General features: G+C 44.3%; 1 protein-coding gene and 1 non-coding gene across 4 annotated transcripts in view; both read right to left on the bottom strand.

Moving 5' to 3' along the window:
- Positions 1–7,920: 7,920 nt before the first annotated feature.
- ERCC3 (ERCC excision repair 3, TFIIH core complex helicase subunit) overlaps positions 7,921–23,901 on the bottom strand; it is a 30,326-nt gene continuing 14,345 nt past the window's right edge. For all 3 annotated transcript variants that reach the window (XM_025000103.2, XM_015474411.3, NM_001045988.1), the window contains exons 11-15: positions 19,116–19,212; positions 17,886–18,003; positions 12,017–12,135; positions 9,949–10,101; positions 7,921–8,409 (exon numbers count right to left, since the gene is read on the bottom strand). In XM_025000103.2, coding sequence (XP_024855871.1) covers positions 8,278–8,409; positions 9,949–10,101; positions 12,017–12,135; positions 17,886–18,003; positions 19,116–19,212 — 619 coding nt within the window. In that variant the 3' untranslated portion in view covers positions 7,921–8,277. The remainder of the gene's footprint in view (positions 8,410–9,948; positions 10,102–12,016; positions 12,136–17,885; positions 18,004–19,115; positions 19,213–23,901) is intronic.
- Positions 13,826–13,887, bottom strand: MIR2285AA (microRNA mir-2285aa). Its single transcript, NR_107840.1, has one exon. It is a non-coding gene; the product is annotated as a microRNA mir-2285aa (primary transcript).

Below are 23,901 nucleotides of genomic sequence, written 5' to 3'. Positions count from 1 at the left end.
ATACAGCTTAATGCTATATATTTCCCTCTAAGTACTGCCTGGCAGGTTACGGTTCATGGGGTCACAAAGAGTCAAGACACTACTGAAGCAACTGAGCGTGCACACACACACACACACACACCACTGCCTGTATCCCCCAAATTTGGATATCTTGGGTTTTGTTCTGTGTTCTTTTACGTGACTGTCAGGTGTGGCCACAAAAGGCAGCATGGGAGAGGCTCAGGCAGACAGTTTATTAAGCTCCCAAGTCCCAGCACTGGATGCAGAGCATACCATGCCATGCAGGCTACATGGGAAGGCCTCAGAGTGGTCAGCAGGCAGAAAGCGGGAATGGGGGCAAAGTCGAGGCTAGAATCTTTATTGGCGTTTCTGTGGGACAGGCAAGGCAGGGCAAAGTGAACAGTTTAGAATTGGCTAGTTTGAATAATTTCATCAGGTTCTACAAATGTCAGCGTGGTCCCCAATTGGCTGGTACCTGGCCCTGGGATGACTAAGACAGAGGAATATTGCTCCGAAGGTGTATGGATCAGATGAAGGAGGTATGTTTCTGGACTGGTTAGTTTGTAGGTCAAAGACATTCTCCTGGCTGAGCCCTTTGCTATCACAAGAACTAGCTAGTCTCACCATTCACAACAGCCAAGATAAGGAAGCAACCTAAATGTCCATCAACAGATGAATGGATAAAGAAGATGCGGTTTCACACACACACTGCAATACTGCTCCGCCACAAAAAAAGAATGAAATAATGCCACATGGGTAAACATAGAGATTATCATATGAAGGGGAGTCAGAAAGAGAAAGACAGATATCGTACGATATCACTTTTATGTAGAATCTACAATATGATACAAATGAACTGGCTTACAAAGCAGAAACAGACTCACAGACATATAGACTTGTGGTCACCAAGTGGGAGGGCAGTGGGAGAGGGATGGACTGGGACTTTGTTAGCAGATGAGAACTAGTATAAATAGAATGGGTAAACACAAGGTCCTATTATATAGCACAGGGAAATATATTTAATTATTCAATATACTATGTTGTTCAGTCATTAAGTTGTGTCCGACTCTTTGCAACCCCTTGGACTACAGCACACCAGGCTTCTCTGTCCCTCGCCATCTCCCAGAATTGGTTCAAATTCAGGTCCATTAAGTCGATGATGCCATCCAACCATCTCATCCTCTGTCGTCCCCTTCTCCTCCTGCCCTCAGTCTTTTCCAGCATCAGGGTCTTTTCCAATGAGTCAGCTCTTCCCATCAGCTGGCCAGAGTATTGGAGCTTCAGCATCAGTCTTTCCAATGAACACCCAGGACTGATCTCCTTTAGGATTGACTGGTTGGATCTCCTTGCTGTCCGAGGGATTCTCGAGAGTCTTTTCCAACACAATTCGAAAGCGTCAATTCTTTGGCACTCAACTCTCTTTATGGTCCAACTCTCACATCTGTACACTACTGGAAAAACCGTCACTTTGACTTATGCAGACCTTTGTCGGCAAACTGATGTCTCTTCTTTTTAATACACTGTCTAGGTCTGTCATAGCTTTCCTTCCAAGGAGAAAATATCTTTTAATTTCATGGCTGCAGTCACTGTCTGCAGTGATTTTGGAGCCCAGGAAAATAAAATCTGTCACTGTTTCCACTTTATTTCCATCTATTTGCCATGAAGTGATGGGACTGGATGCCATGATCTTAGTTTTTTGCACGTTTTCAGCCATCTTTTTCACTTTGCTCTTTCACCCACATGCACACACACACACACACACACACACACACACTCACACACGCATAACTGAATCACTTTGCTGTATACCAGAAACTAACACAGCATTGTAAATCAACTATCATTAAACAAAGAAAAAAGGAACGGGTTAGCCTCAGCAAGGGCTGTCTCTCCCCACCCAGAACAGTTTTTAAGGTGTCAGAACATAATATACAGAAAACTAAAAACAAAGAGTTTTCATTTTCACTCAGTTTGAAATACTAATTTCCCTTTGATCATTTTTATTTTAGAATGATATTAGTTTTCATATATTTGGGGATTTCCCACAGATCTTTCTTTTCTTGATTTTTAATTTACTTCCACTCTGGTCATAGAATATGGCTTGTATGACTTGAATCCTTTTAAATTTATTGGGACTTATTTACAGCCCAGAATTGAATCTTAGTAAATGATCTATACTAACTTGAATGTATATTCTGCAGTTACTCGGTGGTATTCCATAAATGCCAATCAGGTGAACTTGGTTGATAGTGTTGAAGTCTTCCAAATCATTACTGATTTTTGGTCTATTTAGTCTATCAATTATTAAGAAAAAGATACTAAAATCTCTGAAATGTGAATTCTTCTCTTTTTGCAGAGGTATCGGTTTTTTGATTCTTGTCTTTTTAAGCTATTGTTAATGACATAAATATTTAGGATTATTAGTTCCGCTTAATTGACCTCTTTCTAAAATGACCCAGGTAATATTTTTTGCTCTGCAATCTACTTTGCCCAATATCAATATAACTCCTCCAGGTTTCTTTTGCTTCATGTTAGCATAGTATATATTTTTCCATTCTTTAAACCCACTTGCATCCTAATATTAAATCTTGCAGGCAGCATAATTTTGTTCTTCTTTTAAAAATCTGATAATCTTTGACTCTTAATTGAGGGTGTTTAGATCTTTTCCTATTTATTCTTAATCCCATCTGCTCCTGCTTCTTTCTTCCTCTTTTTCTGACTTTTTTTTAGAATTGAGTATTTTTCATGACTTCATGTCCTATATTGTTTTTTTAGCCATTCTTTGTTATTTCAGTGGTCACATCACATCACAGGCTATTTTCAAGTGATACACCACTTCATATATAACACAAGAAACTCGCAACAGCACCACAGTAGAAACACCCATTTCTACTCTTGGCTTTTGTGCTACTGTGGTTATACTTTCCACTTTTACGTGCTATACACCCCACAGTACATTTTCTTTAAAGTCATCTTTTTTGTTGTGGTAGAATATAGAAACATGAAATGTACCGTTTTAACTTTAAAGTGCACAATTTAGTGGCATCAAGTACACTCAGCCTGTTGCGCAACTGTGACCACTGTCCAGCTCCGGAAGTTAGCGACCAGTTCTCCTTTTTTAAAAATTGATGTGTACAGTAGAAAATCTTTTATATTTATCAATGTAGTTTGTAGTGGTCTTCAATCCTTTGTGTAGATACAAATCTATAACTAGTATTATATTCCTTTCTTCAAAGGACTTCCTTTAACATGACTTCCAGTACAGGTGTGCTACTAATGAACTTTTTCAGCACTCCTACACGTGAAGAATTTCACTGTTATTTTTGAAAGATCTTTCCGCTGGGTACAGAATTCTAAGTTGTTTATCTTTTCCTTCAATACTTAAAGATATATTTCCATAGTCTTTTTGATCACATGGTTTTTTTTGGTTTTGGCCACACCATGTGGCATGTGGGATCTTAGTTCGTTGACCAGGAATCAAACCCATGCCCTCTGCACTTGGAAATGTGGAGTCTTATCTACTGGACTGCCAGGGAAGTCCCAATTGCATGTTTGTTTTTTTTTATTTTTTAACTTTACAATATTGTATTGGTTTTGCCATATATCAACATTAATCCGTGACAGGTATATACGTGTTCCTGATCCTGAACCCTCCTCCCTCCCTGTACCATCCCTCTGGGTCGTCCCAGTGCACCAGGCCCAAGCATCCAGTATCGTGCATCGAACCTGGACTGGCAACTCATTTCATATATGATACTATACATGTTTCAATGCCATTCTCCCAAATCATCCCACCCTCTCCCTCTCCAGAAATCTCATCAAACAACTGGGAGTTTCTGACAGGTTTCTTTTACTGATTTTAAATTTAATTCCACTGTTGCCACAGAACATCGTCTGCCATCTTTTTTTTTTTTCGTCTGCCATCTTTATCTGTTTCCCTGCACAAAAAAGCATACTCTCTGGCTCCTGTTTAGAATACTTCTGCACTCATTTTTATTCTCTCCTTTTGTGTTTTACTAAGCAAGAGGGAAACAAGTGGCTTCTTGCAACTTTACTTGCAAATCTTGCACAAAGTTCATGAGACACATGCTGCTTTCTACACAACTGCAGATGGCAGAGCCACTAAATTTCTGGCCACTGGGTAACAGAGATCCTCCTTCCTCCAGTTCCCCATAGCAGCCTCTTTGCTTCTTTTTAAGCACTCGCTGGCAGTGTTTTCAAAGTCTGGATGTCCACTGATAATCTGTTGACGGCAATTTGGGCATTCTCTAACCCGGTCCTCAAAATCCTTCCAGCTGCTGCCCACTTCTTAGTTTCAAAGCCACTCCCACATTTTTGAGTATTTATTACAATAGCATCCTACTCTTGGTACCAAAATCTGTATTATTTATTCACTGCTTTGTAACCGTGGGCGACCATGACCACTATCCATCTCCAGAGCTTAGCAGTCAATTCTCTTTAAAAAAGAAAAAAAGAGAGAGATATATAGTAAGAAAATTGTAATTTTGAGGCTTTGTGTATCAGAAATGCAGGTACTTAGCAGGGTCCTCTGGGTTAGGGTCCTCCCAGAATATAACCACGGGGTAGGTTAGAGCTGTGATCATCTCAGGTTCAGCAAAGGAGGGTCTGTTTACAACCTGTCTTCTGTGAGTGTTGGCAGGACCCAGTCCACTGAGGGCCATTGAACTGAGGCTCCCTCCACTCTTTGCCATGTGGGCCTCTCCACTGGGCAACTTACCGTGTCAGAGTAAGCAAATGAGAAATGTCAGAGAATATGGACTTTTGTCGTATTTCATCAAATGTCAGAGAATAAAGACTTTTCATTATGAGTTGTATTTTTTGCCTGGCTCTTTGCTTGCCCGGTAATTTCTGATTGGATGTCAGATACTGTATATATTTTTCAGTTGCTCAGTCATGTCCAACTCTTTGTGATCCCATGGACTGCAGCCTGCCGGGCTCCTCCATTCATGGGATTTCCTGGGCAAGAATACTGGAGTAGGTTGCCATTTCCTTCTCCAGGGGATCTTCCCAATCCAAGTATCAAACCCAGGTCTCCTACATTGCAGGCAGATTCTACTGTCTGAGCCCAAGTTTTACCTTATTGGTTGCTAGATATTTTCATACTATAATAGGTAGCTTTGTTCTGGAATGTGGTAAGTTACTTGGAAATAGTTGGATTCTTTTGGGTTGTGTTTTCAAAACTTTATTAGAATGCATGCAGCATGAGTTTAGGTCTAACTTTCACAATATTGAAGCAAAACCTTGTTGAATACTCTGCCTGATGCCCTGTGAGATGAGGAACGTCATCCAGGTTGGTGGGAACAGAACAGTGCAGACCGTGATGTGCTCCCCTGGTCCTTCCGGGTTGGTGGGAACAGTAACAGTGTAGACCGTGGATGTGCTCCCCTGGTCCTTCCGGGCGTCTCCTTCCCCAGCCTCGAGTAGCTTCTTCATGTGCATGTGCTTCCTGGTGCTCAGTGGAAGACCCAGGGGCCCCCAAGCATATTCGGTACTTCTTCGTGCAGCTCTCCGATTCGGTACGTTGCCCTGTAAATTCCACCTGTGGTGGGGTGTAAGGGCTTGTTCAGGGAAAAGGCAGCAGGAAGGGATAACAGGGTAAATGGTGGCCCGTGAATCGCTCATTTACAACTTCCCTCAAGGTATAAGCAGGTAGAGTTACTGTTCTATTGTTTAAGTCCATAAACTTTGAAAAGAGTCCAATTCATCACTGCCTAACTGTATATCAGATTTCGGGGTACAGATGAAACTCACATAGGGTACCAATGTAAGAACCAAAAAGGAAAAAGGAAGAAGAGAGCACAGAGGACACAGTGGCAGGGAGACAGGGGTGGGAGCGGGAGTCAGGCTTCCTGGGGACACCACCTTAACTCACGTTCAGAGGATCAACAGGAATTTGCTACACGGTGCGAACTGATCCAGACTTGGCAAGGGCAGATTTTACTCGAAAAGATGACAGCAGAGAGGAAAACAACTGTTTCAACAGGGAGAACACACTGACCATAAGATCGGCAAGCATCTCAAGAGTTACACAAAAGTTTTCTTTTACAGGAAGGAGGAAACAAGGAGAGTGGGGACTTCCCTGGCAGTCCATCCGTTAGGCATCTGCCTTCCGACACAGGGGAACTAAGCTCTCACATGCCTCAGGGTGAATGAGCCTATGCGCACCTACTAGAGAAGCCCCCAGGCACTGTTAACTTGAGAAAAGCCTGTGCTCAGCAACAGAGACCCAGTGCCGCCAAAAAGGAGGAGAGGAAGAGGGTGAACAGCAGTGGGGTGGTAAGGTGGCAGATCAGACACCGTTTTCCCGAGTCCAGCCTGTTCTCAGGAGGGGCCGTAGGCTGAGGCTGGGCCAAAATTTAGGGGCCTGTGGGAAGGATGGAATCTTAACCGACATTTGGTTAAGAAGCATTTTGTTCCAATTGATCAGTGGGAACAAGTAATTCAGCTAGTCACATGAGGCAGAGAATGGGAGGCCTGTGTTTGGCCTTGTCACTGGTAAACGAGAAGAGTACCCTTGAGTCTTAAGACTCAAGACTTAAGGGGAAAAGTGGTTCTTTGTAGCAAGCTGTTTTCCAGAACACAAAAGATTGGGTGTTTCTTTAACATGCTGTCTCTGTCTTCCAGGATCACAGAGCTTGGGTACAACTTGACATCACCCATGGATACGTTAAAGAACACGAAAACAGTAAGCAACAAGGACAGAAACGAAAATGTAAGTGTTAGCTGTTGCTTGAGCATCTCAAGCATACAGGTGGGACAGGATACGAGAATCTGGAAACAATGCTGGTTAAAGTCCAGCCTGAGACAGCTGGGAGCCACCCGTTGCGGTGAGAGACGGGCTGGTCTGCAGCCTCTGCACAGCCGTGCTTGAGCAGAGGTCTGGCTCACAGGGCCTGAAGGTCTGGCTGCCCGGGGCCATCTCCAGGGTTTGAACGGACAAAGCAGCTGGCTCTGTGGGTCAGCACCAACTGCCGGCCAGACTGTAACAGTGTGTTTGTCCCAAAAGGTCAGCTCAGAGAAGAGGAATTCAGGGAAAGTGGCTTTTGCTTAAAAGCACTCTCGACAAAATGAATGTGGTCTTCTGCCCAGGAGGGCACTGACAGATGGAAACGCTGCTGCCCAGCGGCAAGGGGCAGGCAGGACTCTTGAGAAGCCTTAGTCACACAGAATGAGCCTCCTCAAGACGCTGGAACACACTCTTCAGGACCTTGCGCATGCCTGTCTGTCTTCTATGGTATGAAAGAACACCTTTTCTTTCATACTAGGAATAAGGAAAAAAGCCCAGAGACATTTTTCAGAATAAAGGAACCAGCCATTAAAGACCTAAGGGTCATGCTGATGTATGGCAAAAACCATCACAATATTTTAAAGTAATTATCTAATTATCCTTCAATTAAAATTAATTAATTAAAAAAAGATCCAAGGGTACTAGAAGAGGAATGTTCTAGTTCTAGGAATGCTGTTAGAAGAGGAATCCAGCCTTCCAGCAACATCAACAATGTATCTTGAGGGAGAAATAAGAGATCATTCTCTCAGAGAAGATCAACCACCAGGACCTGTGTGCACTGTGGATCCCAAAGGGGGTGATGGCCCTCAGGTGACCTAGAGGGCCTCCAGCTGTGGGTACCTCCCGGGGAACACACGTGAGCTGACCAGGGGCCAGGCAGCACTGCAAGCTGCTCAAAGTCCTCCCTCGCTCTGGACCACCGTCACAGGCTCACAGGGCCTCCCCGGCCACACAGCACACTAACTGGCAAGTCTTCTCGTCTCTCCTGCAGACGGGAACTTACTTCCCATCTTACTCCTCTGGGCCTGCCACCAACTGAGGCCCTGCTGGAGGTTTGTCATCTAGACATAACTGATGGCAAGGCTCATAAGAACATCTATAATGAACAGTGGTTAAATGTCCCATTTCTGTTTATTCAGGAGAACATTAAGATAAATACACCTAAATATTACAAAATTTTTATATACAAGAATGAACACTCCCCCAAAATTCTGAAAAGTGGTCTGAAAAAAAAACTCCCAAAAATATAGTCTCCCCACTCCCACTTTTAAACCCTGGATGACCCAGGAAGATAGAATCAAGCTCTTGATGCATTTTCTTCAACATGGTTAACAGATAACTTGAATCTAGATTGGTTTGGCCAATGCTATTGGAAAGAACATAGATGTAGAAAGAAAATGCTACATTTAAAATCCTTTTCCAGCGTTGGTGCTGGCCATCCAGCCTTCAGCAACATGCCCCTGTGGGCGTCATTTCCTGAAGCGCTTGAAAAGTGGGTGCACGTGCTTAGTGGAAGTCTTACTCCGCGATGAGTGGTACTCCATGTACACCGTGTCGTCGGCCCCGGACATGGAGCTCATCGTGCCAAAGCGCCGGGACACCTGCAGGGGGACCCAACCCGCCGTTAGTTTCCAAGGTGAAACACCCTCCCTTCTACATTTATAATCATAGTAAGTTTTATAAATTTATGAGTTTCATAGATTTTATAATTTTTAAAATAACATTTACTGACTGCATAGTATGTCTCAAGTATTATTCTAAGCAGCTTATACTTATTTATTACATGTCGTAACTTACTGAATCCTCACGATCATTCTAATGCCCATTTTACAGAAGAGGAAACAAACATGGAGAAATGAAGTAACTCGTCCAAGAGCACACAACTCTTTAAGAGATGGGACGTGAACCCAGGCTTAGATTCCCTGTACCTAACCGTAATACCACACTGCCTCTCTTCATGGCAATTTCTAAACAGAATCTTAACAGTGAGGGCAGGAGTCCTTCAAATCTCCTGAGACCCTACCATAAGGCTTGAATCAAGTAGAAACTCAGAAAGCCCCAGGCTTGGTTCTATGTCTCACTGAATGGCCTTGGGCAAATTCTGAATGTCTGTAACTCAATGAACTCACGTGTAAAATGGGGATAACCACATCTGCTTGACATATGTGGTGTGAACGGAAATCACACAGGTGAAGAAGGGTCTGGCCCAGTGCTTGGCACACAACTCACACCAGATTACAAGCAAAGGATGCAGACAGGCACTGAAGCCACACCTGCAGCCTGACCTTAGGTGACCCACTGTGAAGCGGAATTGACTTGACACCACCTTCGGACAAAAACCAGAAGCTTCCCTGGGCACCCATGGAGGGTGCCTGGAGAAGATCCAGCCCCCAGCCGCCGGCGCTGGGACAGGAAGGTCTCAGGGCACACAGCACCTCTCCCGGTGACAGCGTCCTTCTTCCCTTGTTCTACTATCACTCACCTTGCAGCTCTAACGCCAACTTAGTTTCAAAAGCACCTGATCAAATAGTACTTCTCTCCTTGGAAGGGCCAGATACGAATTCCTCAGCATGATACTCTCATTAGTTATACCATACTATATTTGCCTGGCGCAACAACAGGCATTCGGTAAGTATGTGCAGAATTACTGAAAAGTTGAACACTTGCAGAGAACTCTAAATTTTTCAAAACATGTATTGAAACTACAACACAGTTCTTTCTCAGTCCTGTCTTACAGGCCGGAAGGCTGTGTTATCACTGAGGAGGAAGCTGGGGTGAGGTGACTCACCCAAGGCCAAGAGGGGTAGCCCCAGGTCCGTCACACTCCTTGCCACCACCACCCTAGCGGGAGCCTGGGCTCCAACATCCAAATACTAACAAACACTTACGCCTGACTATTACGTGAGCACCGCAGGAGACAACTACACCTACCATGGGCTCAGACACGTAAAATAAGACAGACACACAGAAAGGCTAACAGGGATAATTTCTATTATTTCCTTCGCTACAATTTCCCATGTATTCCAAGTTTTTAAAAAACCACAGAGGCACATACACACACAGAACTGTGAAGCTGTATGGGTGTCTAAGACTCTGTCCTTCAGGAGAACGGACATCTGGAGCCTCACCTACTCACTCACCTGGCTGGATTTGGAGCCAAATTCGCCTGCCACCACCTCCTCCTCAGCATCCAGGTCAGTGGCCGCCAGGACCTTCTGTAGGAGCTGCTGTTGCTCCTCTTTCGTTGAAAATGCCAAGTCTTCCTCTTCCATGCCAGCAAGCTTGGTGATCACCTGTAGAGCGGAACCCTCTTGTTTTCTCCCCCTTGGCCCGATCCCACCTTCTCCTGGGCTCATCTGGTCTGGTCGCCTCCTCACTCAGGCCCAGCAGAGAAGCTGCCTAATAACAGAGAGCTCCTCTCTGGAAGTGCAGAGCCCAGCCTCGGGAGCCACCTCAACAAGGAGCTCAGCCAAGGACTGCAAGGCAGGAAAGGTTCAGCAAATTCTAGGGAAATCTGCTCCCAACACATGGCACCTAAATAACCACTTACAGAAGATCTCCAGGGATCTTGGCAACCTCCAAGGAACCATTCTAGTAGCTTTCCCATCTTGCACCAGGTAAAGGGAGGGAGCAAGAACTGAAGGGCACAGACTGTTGCCCTTTAAGAAGGTATCCAACCTCCAGGCCTGGCACCCAGGGCTTCCAGCAGAAGGGGCATGTACAAATGATTGGATATTTTTTCTAAAAGAGAAAGATAGCAGCAGGGTGGAGATCTGGTTTTCACTTCCTTGGGGATAACTCACTACAAGGCCTACTTATCCCTGCAGAAAGTGAGGATTGATTACGTGAAGGGAACTTCTTTTCTGCTCCCCCCTCTCTAATTTTCACGTAATTTTAAAAGAAAATTCCTAGAAGGAAGGACCTGGCTAAGCCCTTCAGGTGGCCACAGATCTGGAGGACAGATGTGGGACACTTCTGCCCTGGCCTCCTCCCCAGGGTCATGATTCTGGGAACCCTAGCCTGGCTGCTCTCGGTGGGCAGACTTGAAGGTGAGGCTCGCAAAGGCAGCTCCAGCCAACACAGACCACCACGTGCTCAGCACTTTGTCAAGCTCACCTGTCAAGAACCCAGAGCCCTTCCTGATTCAGTGCTTCTCTTACCCTGATGACTCCCCTGGGAATCAGAAGGTACGAGTGCTGTTCTCACCACAAATGTTATACAGACCGATAAAAAGGTTGCAGTGAAAATCCTTCGAAAAACTGTGCCAAGTGTCCTGAACTAGAATTCAGCATGAGAAGTCTGAAAAGCGTCACTGCCTCTGACTGAAAGAGGAGGGTTGGACAACCCTGTCCTCTTGTCTAAGGTGATAAAGGGAACTCTGTTAGTTCCCTGATTAGTTCTACTCTAAACCAATTTGAGAAAGATACAATTTAAAGTAGCTGGAGAGGCAGCCTACAGGCTTCCACAAATCAGGAACCTGGGAACCTGTATGTTCTAAAACGCCCTTTCAGTCCCCTGCTTGCAGTACCCTCCACAAAAAAAAACAAAAACAAAAACAAAAAAAACCCTTTGGGATACTAAATCCTGGCATAAATTTACTATCTGTGTCAAGAGGAAAGCAAGCAAATGCTTTCACCAATGAAAGTCAGCCAAAGCTTCAGAGTTTCCCAAGTTATTAGAACACCAGATTTATAGTTCGTGGATGGCTCCTGATGTTTGAGGCTCACGGAAGCCGAGGCTCACCGATGGCTAAGGACAGAGCTCTCCCAGCTACTGGCGGGGACCCCTGAGAAAGGAAACCCAAAGGGCTCACACTCAGCAGTGGTGGCCACAGCTCCCTGGCTTCTCAAGCCCTGCTAGCTTAGCACATTTTCCCACCAACGTCAAATGGGATCTTTTTTTTTTTTTTTTGCAAGATGACTATAAAAAGTTAACAAGCTGAGACTCCACATGTTGCTTGCTTCAGAGGCCCTGTTCTCTGAGAGGTTGGAGGCAGGAGAGGAGCCTACACAAGCTTTTTCCTTCAAAGCTCCCCACAGTTCATGCAAGGAGAACAGAAGTCTGAGGCGGGGCCCCCAGTCCCCTAACTTCTGTGCCTGCCGGAGACCTGTCCCACGCTGTGCTGACAGTGGCCCCCACTTCTCATGGAGGGCTGGGTAGAAAAAAGCCTCGGTCCGACTCTGACCAGAGACCAAAATGGATACATACCTTAAAGCTGTAACCTTGATCTACCAAGAACCTCTGTCGCTTGGTTGAGTAAGCCATTTCCTGTGTGTCCTGGGATACCAGCGAGTAAAAGAAGGCATTGTACTCCTCTGCAACCATCCCTGGGGGGAGGGCATGAAAAAGGATGACATGAGCCATCAGAACTCCAGGAACTAAGGGTCCACGGCTCAAAAGGGTAGCTATGGCTGATTCTTGTTGATGTTTGACGGAAAACAACAAAATTCTGTAAAGCAATTATCCTTCAATTAAAAAATAAAGTTAATAAAAAAAATAAAGTGGCAAAAAAAAAAAGTTAAGTCCTGCAGTGGGAGAGCATTGCAGTCACAGGGGTCACTGCCCTGACTTTGCACAATGACTTCAACAAAATTAAAAACTTTGGTGCTTCAAAGGACACCATAAAAAAAGTGAAAATACAGCTCACAGAATTGGGAAAAACATTTACAAAGCATACATCTGATAAGGGATTTGCCCCTAAGGCATAAAAAAACTATTACAACTCAATAATGAAAAGACAAACCAGTTATATTCAGGAAAAAAGATCTGAATAGACATTTCCCCAAAGAAGATATACAAAGAAGATTCATGCGTCCGTGGGCACATGGAGAAAGCTCACTGGCACTAGTCATCAGGGACATGCAAGTCAAAACCATGACAAAATACTGCCGAACACCACAGAATAGCAAGGATAAAAAGGGTGATTACAGCTGTCGTCAAGGCTGTGGAGAAGCTGAAATCCTCACACACTGCTGCTGAGAACGTGAAATGGTGCAGCCACTTGGGAAAGAGCCTGGCAGTTTATTAAACTGTTAAACATACAGTTACTACATGACCAACAATTACACGCCAAGATACACCCAGGAGAATTAAAACTTATGTCCAGACAAAATTTGCATATGAATTTCATAACAGCACTATTCTATGTGCCAAAAAGTAGAAATAATCCAAATGTCCATAAATGGATTTTAAAAGTTCATACAGTGGAATATTACTCATCAATAAATAAGAATGAGGTACTAACAGGTGCTGCAATATGGATAACCCTTCTGAAAATATTATGCTAAAACTACTAAAAGAATAAAAAGCTCAGAGAAAAGACACAACAGAATTATCACAGAAACAAGGTAACCTAAAAATCTGGTCCTGCAGGAAAATCTGAATGTTTTTGCTTCACAGTTCAGTGTAAGTTAATTATTTGTGTACTGCCTCTGAATTCAATTGTTTGTCTTCCAAGAGCGCAGAGATGCAAAGAAAAGGGCTAATTATCTTTTAACAAATATTTTCTTTTGTCTTATTGAGATAAAATTGACATAGTGCTATAGACACGTAATGATATGACTTACATATATGGCAAAATGACTACCTCAGTAACTTTAGTTCACATCCGTCATTTCACAGTAACACACATACAAAAAAAGGGAAAAAATGGCTTTTCCCTTGTGATGAGAACTTTGAGAATGTACTCTTGAACAACTTCAAGTATAACATACAGCAGTGGAGACTATAGCCGTCATGTTGCACTTTGTATCTCCAGTACGTATTTAGCTGAAAGTGTGTACCTTTTGAATACATTCTTTCAAATCCCCCACTCCCAAATCCCCATTCTCTGGTGATCACGAATCTGATATCTTTTCCTCTAAGTTTGTTTTTTTGTAGATCCCTTATATAAGGGAGATCATACAGTATTTGTCTGTCTGACTTATTCCAACTAGCATAACATTGTCAAGGCCCATCCATGTTGTCACAGATGGCAGGATTTCCTTCTTTTTTATGGCTGATTATTATATTGGGTTGGCCCAAAAGTTCGTTCCAGTTTTTCTGTAACATCTTATGGAAAAATCTGGACGAACTTTTTGTTCAACTCAATATATGGACACACACGTGCACGCACACATTTTCTTCATCCATTCATCTGCTGATGAACATTTACACCATGTCTTGGGTATTGAAAATAATGCTGACATTAACATGGTGGCACAAATATCTCTTTGGCATAGTGACTTCATTTCTATCAGATATACATCCAGAAGTGTAATTGCTGGATTATACGCCAATTCTATTTTTAATTGTTTAAGGGACATTCATACTGTTTTCCACAACGGCTGTACCAATTTACATTCCCAACAGCACACAATGGTTCCCATTCCTCTACATCCTTGACAATTAACAAATCTTAACTACTGACTTTTTGATAACATTCTAACAGGTGTGAAGCAATCTCATGGTGTTGATTTGCATTTCCCTAATAATTAGTGATGATAAGCACCTTTTCATGTACCTGTTGGCTATTTGTGTATCTTCTTGGGAAAACTGTCTCTTCAGGTCTTTTGCCCAGCTTTTAATTGAATTATTTTTTTTTTTTTTGCTGTTGGGTTGTATGAAGTCTTTATATGTATATTAACTCCTTATTAGATAAATGAGTTGCACGTATTTTCTCCCATTCCACATATTGCATTTTCATTATTTTTTAAAAAATATTTATTTATTCAGCTGCATCGGGTCTTAGTTGAGATGTGCAGGGCCGTCACTGTGGCACGCGGGACCTTCCCATCGTGGCCCGTGGGCTTAGTTGCCTACAGCACATAGGACCTTAGCCCCCTGTGGCACACGGGACCTTCCCATCGTGGCCCGTGGGCTTAGTTGCCTACAGCACATAGGACCTTAGCCCCCTGTGGCATGCGGGACCTTCCCATCGTGGCCCGTGGGCTTAGTTGCCTACAGCACATAGGACCTCAGTCCCCTGTAGTAGTAGTTTAGTCCCTAAGTCGTGTCCTGCGACCCATGGACTGTAGCCTGCCAGGCTCCTCTGTCCACGGGATTCTCCAGGCAAGAGCACTGGGCAGGGATCAAATTCACGGCCCCTGATTGGAAGGCAGAGTCTTAACCACTGGGACCACCAGGGAAGTCTGCCTTTTCATTTTGCTGCCTATTTCTTTTGCTGTGAAGATGCTTTTTAGTTTCATGTAGTCAACTATTGACTTGGCAGTCAAAAAAAACAGTGCCAAGATCCATGTCAAGGGAGCATTTTTTTCCTATGTTTTCCTTTAGGAGTTTCATGGTTTCCAGTCTTGTACTTAAGTCTTTAATTCATCTTGAGCGGGCTTTTGCTAGTGGTGAAAGATAGGGGTGGAGCTGCATTCTTTATATGTGGATATCCAATTTTCCCAGCACCATTTATTAAAGAGACTGTCTTCTACTCCACTGGGTATTCTCAGCTCTCTTGCATGGGTTTATTTCTGGGCTTTGGATTCTGTTCCACTGGTCTATAATCTGTTTTTATACCAGTAACATACTGTTTGGATAGCCAAAGCTTTATTAAATAACTTAAAATCAGAAGTGTGATGCCTCTTGTTTTGTTCTTTCTCAGAACTACTTTGGCTATTTAGGGTCTTCTGTGGTACCATATAAATTTTAGGACTACTATTTTTACTTCTTTAAAAATGCCAGTAAAGACTTAATAGGGATTGCACTCAATCTAAAGATAGCTTTGGGTAATACAGATTTAACAACATTAATTCTTCTAATCCATGAACAAAGGATACTTTCTATTTATTTGTATTTTCTTCCATTTCTTTCATCAGTGTCTTGTAGCTCTTTCACCTCCTTGGTTAAATTTACTTCTAAATATTTTATTGTTTTTGATGCTCTTGTAAATGGAATAGTTTTACTTTTTTTTTAAAGACAATTTGTCATAAGTGTATAGAAATGCTACTGATTTTTTAATGTTAACTTTGTATCCAGTAACTTTACTGAATTTGCTGAATATATCTAACAGTTTTTTGGTAAAGTTTTTAGGGTTTTCTACCTGTAAAATCATGTCACATGCAAATAGAGAAAATTTTACTTCTTCTGTTTCAATTCTGATGCCTTTTTCACACCTAATTGCTTTGGTTAGGACTTCCAGTATAATGAACAGATGACAGTGGGTGTCCTTGTCTTGCTTCTGATCTTAGAGGAAAACCTTTCAAACTTTTCACTGTTAAGTATGATGTCAGCCGTGGGCCTATCCTACGCAGCCTCTATTATGCTGAGGTACTTTCCTCCTATGGGATTACCAGCTGGCTCAGTAGTAAAGAATCCACCTGTCAATGCGGCTGACACAGGAGACATGGGTTTGATCCCTGGGTCGGGAAGATCCCCTGGAGGAGGAAATGGCAACCCACTCCAGTATTCTTGCCTGGAAAATTCCACCAACAGAGGAGCCTAGTGGACTACAGTCCGGTGGGGTCCCAGTAGTCGGACATGACTGAGAGAGTGAGCATGCACACCCGTTCCTCCTATACCTAATTTGTTAAGAGTTTTTATTACACACAGATGTTGAATTTTTTCAAACGCTTCTTCTCCATCTACTGAAACGATCATATGAATTTTCTCCCTTAATTCTATCAGTGTGAGGTGTCACATTTATTGATTTGTGTGTCTTGTGTATGTTTGCATCCCTGGGACAAATCCCACTTGATCATGGTGAATGATCCTTTTAACATGGGGCTGAATTTGGTTTGCTGGTCTTTTTTTGAGGATTTTTACATCTGTATTCATAGGATATTTGGCCTGTCCTTTTCTTTTCTGTAGTGAACTTTTCTAGTTTTGATATCAGGGCAATACTAGCTTTGTATAATGAGTCAAACAGTACTTTAAAAAACAAAATCAAAGAGCTGTTCAAATTAGATTTGTTTCTGTGTGATGAAGAGTAACGAGTAAATAAAGAGTCATTTTCACATATATTAGTCAGATTTATCCAAGAGTCTACTACATTCTGGGGGGCTCCCTGGTGGCTCAGCAGTAAAGAATCCACCTGCAATATAGGAGATTGGTTCGATCCTTGGGTCAGGAAGATCCCCTGGAGAAGGAAATGGCAATCCACTCCAGTATTCTTGCCTGGGAAATCCCCCAGACAGAGGAGCCTGGAGGGCTACAGTCCATGGGGTTACAAAAGAGTCAGACACCGCTCAGTAACTAAACAACAACAACTACTGGATTCTGTACTGTAGCCTCATTCCTCCTAATAGCCCTGAACGATAAGGATCGTCAGTCCTGCTTTGGATGAGAAACCGATTTGCTTTGCTGAGAGGGGCAAATCACTTATCCAAGGTCACACAGCTGGTCTGGGGCCCAAGCCCACGTTTGCTATTCCTACAGCTTGCCCTGTCTCCGTTGTAATCACAGTCAGTTAGCTGCTTCCTAAATATACTCAAATGCTCATCAATCTTATCATTTTCAAAAACCCTAACAGTCCAAGCTGTTCCTGAGATGAGTGACTCCCTTGAGGACAGGGCCTGGGTCATTCCTGTAGGACCCACATGGCCCTAGGAGGGTGCTGGAGGACGCCAGCAATACTGGTCTCTACTCTGCCCATGATGGGGGTCTAGGCCTCTTTACTGCAATTAACAAGCAGAAACTCCATGCCTCTTGCTTCCTCATTTGCTAAGCTTCTATTAGCTGCCACTCGGGGGACCATTCTTCACAGGTTAGGAGTGAGGTAACCACCGTGGCTGCTCCTGCCAAGCTCTCCCCTTACTCTTAACTCGAGGTTCAGAGGGCACCTTCCAGCTCCGATACATCCACTGGGGGCCAAAGCGCTGCTTTCTCCCTCTACAACCACACCGTTCGGCACTGCTTCCCAGGTCCCTTTTCCATGAACATAAGCACTCAGCTCAGACTATGAGTTCCAGACAGCTGCCATGGAAAACATCCAGATGGAAATAATAATGCCAAGGAGCCTGGGTCCTTGCTTTGGAACCCCCTCCACCCCACCCCCTTGTAGAGTCCACCTAACCCAGGAGCACAAGCCCACCCTCACAATCACACAGGCACCGGACAGAAGTGGTGGAAAAGAGAGCCCCGGGGCAGGTACCTTTTTTCGCTCGGAGCACTCGCCCTAGCCTCTGGGCCTCCTGCCGCCGGGAGCCACCATGAGAGGAAATCTGAATGAGAACATTCGCTTCTGGCAAATCAAATGATGTGTCACCCACCTGCAGAAATGAGACAGCTGTGAGCTTGGGAAGGTTTTTATATGTGAGACAAAAAGGAAAAAAAAATTCAACTAGCCTCAAATTTAAAAAGGCTCTGTGCATAATTTATAAACAACAATCACTACCATCTCAGTCTATACCAGGGTCCCTCAGATGCAAGCAGGTCTCTAGGACCGAGTGTGCTTCCGGAGAGCTGTCTTACGGAAGCTGTCAGGACCCAGGTCCTAACCATCTGTCTCAGCAACAGTCCTAGTGCGAACTGCTAAGGCCCAGAGACAAGAGGGCCCGATCAACACTCTGAGTGATGCTTTTCATTTTTTGCAACTGAACTAGGTCTGCACAAAACCATCCACAATCTTAACTCGAGGCCACTGAGGCCAACAGCACAAGCTGGACACGTGACCTGGTAGGGCCCACAGCCTGCAGCGGGCTGGATCCTGGCTCAGGGCAGCTGCCCCAGCTTGGGGGATGGGGGACGGCAGCACCATCAAGGTCTCCAGACACAGAAATCAAAGGCTGGTACTTACTGATCCATCTATGATCACGTTATAGGTAAATCTCATCTCTCTGGGGCTTTGGGTCATTCTAATCTAAATGACTATTCTTCACTGTCAGGCTACCACTTCTAACTGCAAATTGAAACCGTCACCAAGCTGGCCTACGTGACCTTGTACTGTGTTCAGATTCACCACTCACCCCCAAGGCACACAGGAGCCAGGACAAAGGCTGCCCGCGGCCCGCAGGAATCTCCAACCCCACAAAGAGAACCTCATCCACATGCCTCCCTTTGTCAGAGTATTTAGTGAACTTCCCCCTTTATACGAAAAAAATACAAATTAAAATTCCTGTATCCCCAAAAGAGGCAGAAAAAGCTTAAGTCATACAAAAGGACTTGCTAGAGTGTATACTCCTTGAATTAGGAACATAGAATGTATACACTAAACTCTACATCTCCTTCTTCTACTACCCGCCAAACAACATTCCCGTGTCCCTAGACACTGGACACACGGGAATGAAAACTGACGCATGATGTTCCTTCAACAAACCCCAGTGCACTGCCCAGAAATCATCCAGCTGCCCCCAGGCCCCGGGCTGCTGCATGCCACACTGACCTTGGATATGAAGATGGTGTTGATTTTGGGGTTATGCTTGAAATTCTGGAGGATCTGCATCCTTTCTCCCTGGGACGTAGGACCATAGATATAGGGTCTAGAGAAGAACAAAGCTACGTTAGGAAGACCACAGAAGCACTCCTCGACTATCCTGAACGCGTGTCAGAGGGAAAGGGAGCTCTTCAAGGCTTCTCTCTCCCAGGAAGACCTCTGTCATGGAAGAAGAGCAGGAAGAGACCCATAGAAAACACGCCCCCACTGCCGCCACCCCTTCCCCCTGAGCCAAGGTGCAGGTCACCATTCTCTTCAAGATTCTCCCTTCACTCTTTTGTTCTTGGACTGTGCTCCTTCCTCCTTCAGCGTCTCTCACTCTAAGCTTAGTGTCTATACAAGGAGAATCCCCTGGATTCCATGAAGCACAACGGGGAAAAAAAGAAAACATTGCTATTTGCAAACCAGAGCCTGGAAGGAACCATTTCCAAGTGAAACAGGCATTCTCCAAGAAAGGAGAAAAGAACCCCTTCCAGACTTCTTCCCACTGACTCCCTGTAACGCTATGTTCAAAGCACTTCTCGCTAGTCTCCAGCTGCCGAAGGGCACAGCCCTTTCTAACAACCTCACTGGCTCACCCCTGGCCTCTGGCAGCGTCACTCCTCTAGTCTTCCTGTACTGACGTGGTTTTTGTAGCTTCCACAGGGTCGGTAACGATAGTGAGAGTGACGACGACAAGGACAACGAGGACAGCAGCCAAGTGCACAGGGCCCCCCCACACCAAACAGAGGCGGGCTCCACACTGTGGGGAAGACCCACGCCTGCCAGGGGCCCTCAGACCTGTACACCTGAGGCTGGACCTGCCAGCGGCCCTCAGACCTATACACCTGAGGCTGGGAGCCAGAGGACGCTGAACTCAAGTGGCTGTTCCCCCGTGCAGGGCCATCAGCTCCCTGGAAGGCCTAGGAAGCACTGCTTTTGCTATTTCACACACACTTCCCGACACTGTGCTCTAAGCTGGTAACAGGGATGCCGAGAGAGCAGCCCCCTGGCCTATGGGGAAGCTGGGCAAAGCCTGGGACAGCTGGATGCTTCCCCAATCCTGCGAGCCTGGCTTCCAGAGTGTTTGGAGCACCCTACAAATTTATTATTTTCTGGATGTTCATGCTGTGAAAAAGGTTGGGAATCTGTACTCTTCAGAACAGCTTGTCTCTTGACATCTAGGTTTTTAGGTGATTCTTCTCTGTGATCATCATCAGGAAAAACAACTCATATAGCAGCAAGCCCTCAGTTTGAGTCAAAGTGTCAGTTGCTCAGTTGTGTCCAGCTCTTTGTGAACCCATGGACTGTAGCCCGCCAGGCTCCTCTGTCCATGGGATTCTCCAGGCAAGAGTACTGGAGTGGGTTGCCATTTCCTTCTCCAGGGGATCTTCCCGACCCAGGAATCAAACCTGGGTCTCCTGCATTACAGGCATATTCTTTACTGTTTGAGCCACAGGGAAGGTTCCCTCATATAGGAAATGAAACAGAAGGGTAACCATCCTCCAGAAAAAGGACCTAACATTTGTTGAACACCTACTAGATGTAAGAATCCTGAGGTAGGTGGTGGTAACTCTAAGAGATAGTAGAGCAAAAGGGTAGACCAGAGAAAGCAGAAGCCCAGGCTGGCAGGAAAGAAGAGCCAACATAAAACAAGCCAGTTTTCTATACAGAACACAAAAGGGTTCAAGATCTAATCACCAGCTGCCTCAGAAGGTCGGTGTTAGGGCAGGATTACAGACAGGAAGACGGACAGAGTGTATGTGTAAGGAACAGTGTCGGATTCCAACTCCCGCCGCCAAGCATGCCTCTGCCCACCTGGCAGGAAACTGGAGATGTACTGCCTAGATTCTGAACACACTGAGGGAGACCCTTTGCCCTCAGGGAGAGCTGAGGGTTAAGCAAGAGTGAAGAGTGAAGAAAGACAGGGATTCCCCACTCCCTCCCCTGCCACAGGCTGGGATCTAGGAAACGGTAAGATTCCTCTCTGGAGAAACTCTCCAGCCCAGAAGAAAAGACCCTGAGACACTGGCATCTGGCAACTTCTTGACAAACTAGCCAGGCCCATGCCTGATCATGGAGAGGTCCACAGGCTGGCAAACCCACCAAGCTATACAGAAAGGCCAATCAGCTTTTCAGTGACTCACCCTTAGGTAAGAAAATAGAGCCAAAGATCACCAAAAATCAGAAGATGGGTTCGAAAGACAGAGCTGAAACAAAACACCTGAAGAAGAGAGAGATGGTGCAGGGAACAGAAGAAAGCTTTGAAAGCTTTAATAGCCACAGAGAAGACACCGTACTTACTCAAAAAAACAAGAACAGTTGACAATAAAGAACTCCTGGAAATTCACAAAAGCTTCAATAGAGTTGGTAGACAAACGGATAAAAAATAAGAGAAAATGGGAGTTCCCTGGTGGTCCAGTGGTTAGGATTCAGTGTTTTCACTGCCACAGCCTGGGTTCAATCCCTGGTCAAGGAACTAAGATCCCGTAAGCTACATGGCACAACCAAAATAAAGGTGGGATGGGGCAGGGAGGAATTGGAGAAGGTGCCCAGAAGATCTAACACCTGGCCAGCAGGAATTCAAAATGAGAGAAAAGGAACTTCCTTGGCAGTTCAGTGGTTAAGAGGCCAATGTAGGGGGCATTAGTTGGGGAACTAAAATCCCACATGCCACACAGCATGGCCCTCTCACCCCTCGAAAAAAAAAGAGAGAAGAGAAAACAGAGATGAGTAACAAAGAAAAAACAGAAAGAACTTCTCTGAATTGAAGGACATGAGTTTTCAGATTGACAAGTGTCTACTTCATGTACTGTAATGAAAGAAAAAAGATCACACTAGTCACACTGTTTTCAAACTTCCAAAAATGAAAAAAAGATTCTAAAACCCTCTTGAGAGAAGGAAAACCTATGATCACCACAATAGATCACATAGAGAGAGGAGTCAGAAGGGCATCAAGCAGGCTTGCAAACAAACAGCTGCATTGGAAGCTGAGAAAACAGCCCTACCTCTGACATTCTGAGGCCCCATCAACTACTCACCAAGTGTAAGAGTGAAAAATGACATCTGCAAGCAAATTCTTATGAAATTTTCCTCTACATACCTTCTCTCAGAAATCTACGAAAGGATACACTCCATCAAAATGAGTGACCAGAAAAGGGGAGACTTGAGATGTGGCAAAAGGGGTTTCAACACAGGGAAGAGGTATAAGGAATTCCCAGGATATCAGAGGCGTGCCCAAAGGTGACAGGCAGCATCTCGAGTCCTAGAGAGCAGCAGACCAGAGCAAGACAGGAAGATGAAGCACTGAAGGGATCTGACCCTTCTGAGAGGGAATTTTACGAGGAGTCTGAAAAGGGATAACTCAGTAATTACATAGAAAACCAAGCAAAAGTAATGACAAGGCAACTATTAAATCTAGGAAAAAACAACATGTTAAGAAATAATGTAATCACAGTGCACTGCCTGCCTTGGCTTGAACAATACTTACACAGTCACAATAATGTAACACTGACATGAGCTAGAACATGGAAGCAATCTAGATGCCCATCGACAGATGAATGGATAAAGCTGTGGTACAGACACACAATGGAATACTACTCGGCCATAAGAAGGAATGCATTTGAGTCAGTTCTGATGAGGTGGATGAACCTAGAGTGAAGTGAGTCAGAAAGAGAAAGATAAATATCGTATTCTAATACACATACATGGAAGCTAGAAAAATGGTACTGAAGAATTTATTTACAGGTCAGCAATGGAGAAACAGACATAAAGAATAGACTTATGGACATGGGGAGAGGGGAGGGGAGGGTGAGAAGTATGGAGAGAGTAACGTGGAAACTTACATTACCATATGTAAAATAGATAGCCAACAGGAATGTGCTATATGGCTCAGGAAACCCAAATGGGCTCTGTACCAACCTAGAGGGCTGGGATGGGGAGGGAGATGGGAGGGAGGTTCAAAAGGGAGGGGATGTATATATACCTGTGGCTGATTCATGTTGAGGTTTGACAGAAAACAACAGAATTCTGTAAAGCAATTATCCTTCAATAAAAAAAAAAAAAAAAAAAAACAGAACTAATAAAAAAAAAATGTAAAAATGTAACATTGAAACTAACTTGGCCCCAAACATTTTGTGGGGATGGAGTGGAGGTAGGGGATGGAATGATGTATGTAAGAGGGCTAAATCCACAGCTCCCATGGTAGGAAATTAAAACCAATTTCTATAATCAATCATCAAGAAATTGCTATATAAATTATTACTTAGAAATATGAAGGTAAATACAGAAAAGAGTTGAAAGTATCCATCTTTGGGGAACAAGGAATTTTGACTAGGAAGACAGGTGCAAGGAATTGCTAGTTTTCTTGACGGCCTATGTTAATTTGATAAAACATAAAATATTTCCTACATTAAATAAGGCACAGTTTTAGAAATCTGAGAAACTTAGTCTGTGTCCCAGTTTTCTCGTCTATGAGACTAACACAATCATGTCTTGCGGCTGAGGTGATGATTAAATCACAGCTTGTGAAGAGCAGCTGCCTGCATGCATCCCTCCCAGCTACATAAAAATTCAGGCCGGAGGACCTTGTCTTCTGCTACACTCACAGCACCTGAAGCCCTGTATCACTGTGTAAAGAAGCACAGGCCTCTTCCTCTTTACCTGGCAGGAAATTTTCAAATTTTCAGTAGTATCTGGGTGAGGCTGTAACAAGGACTTTGCCGGCTGTTTCCTGAGCAGCTCTTTCTAGATGCTG

The sequence above is a fragment of the Bos taurus genome, chromosome 2 (genome assembly GCF_002263795.3).
Source record: "Bos taurus isolate L1 Dominette 01449 registration number 42190680 breed Hereford chromosome 2, ARS-UCD2.0, whole genome shotgun sequence".
Lineage (NCBI taxonomy): Eukaryota > Metazoa > Chordata > Mammalia > Artiodactyla > Bovidae > Bos > Bos taurus.
Note: the sequence above shows the minus strand (reverse complement) of the source record. Positions and strands in the feature narration are given on the sequence as shown.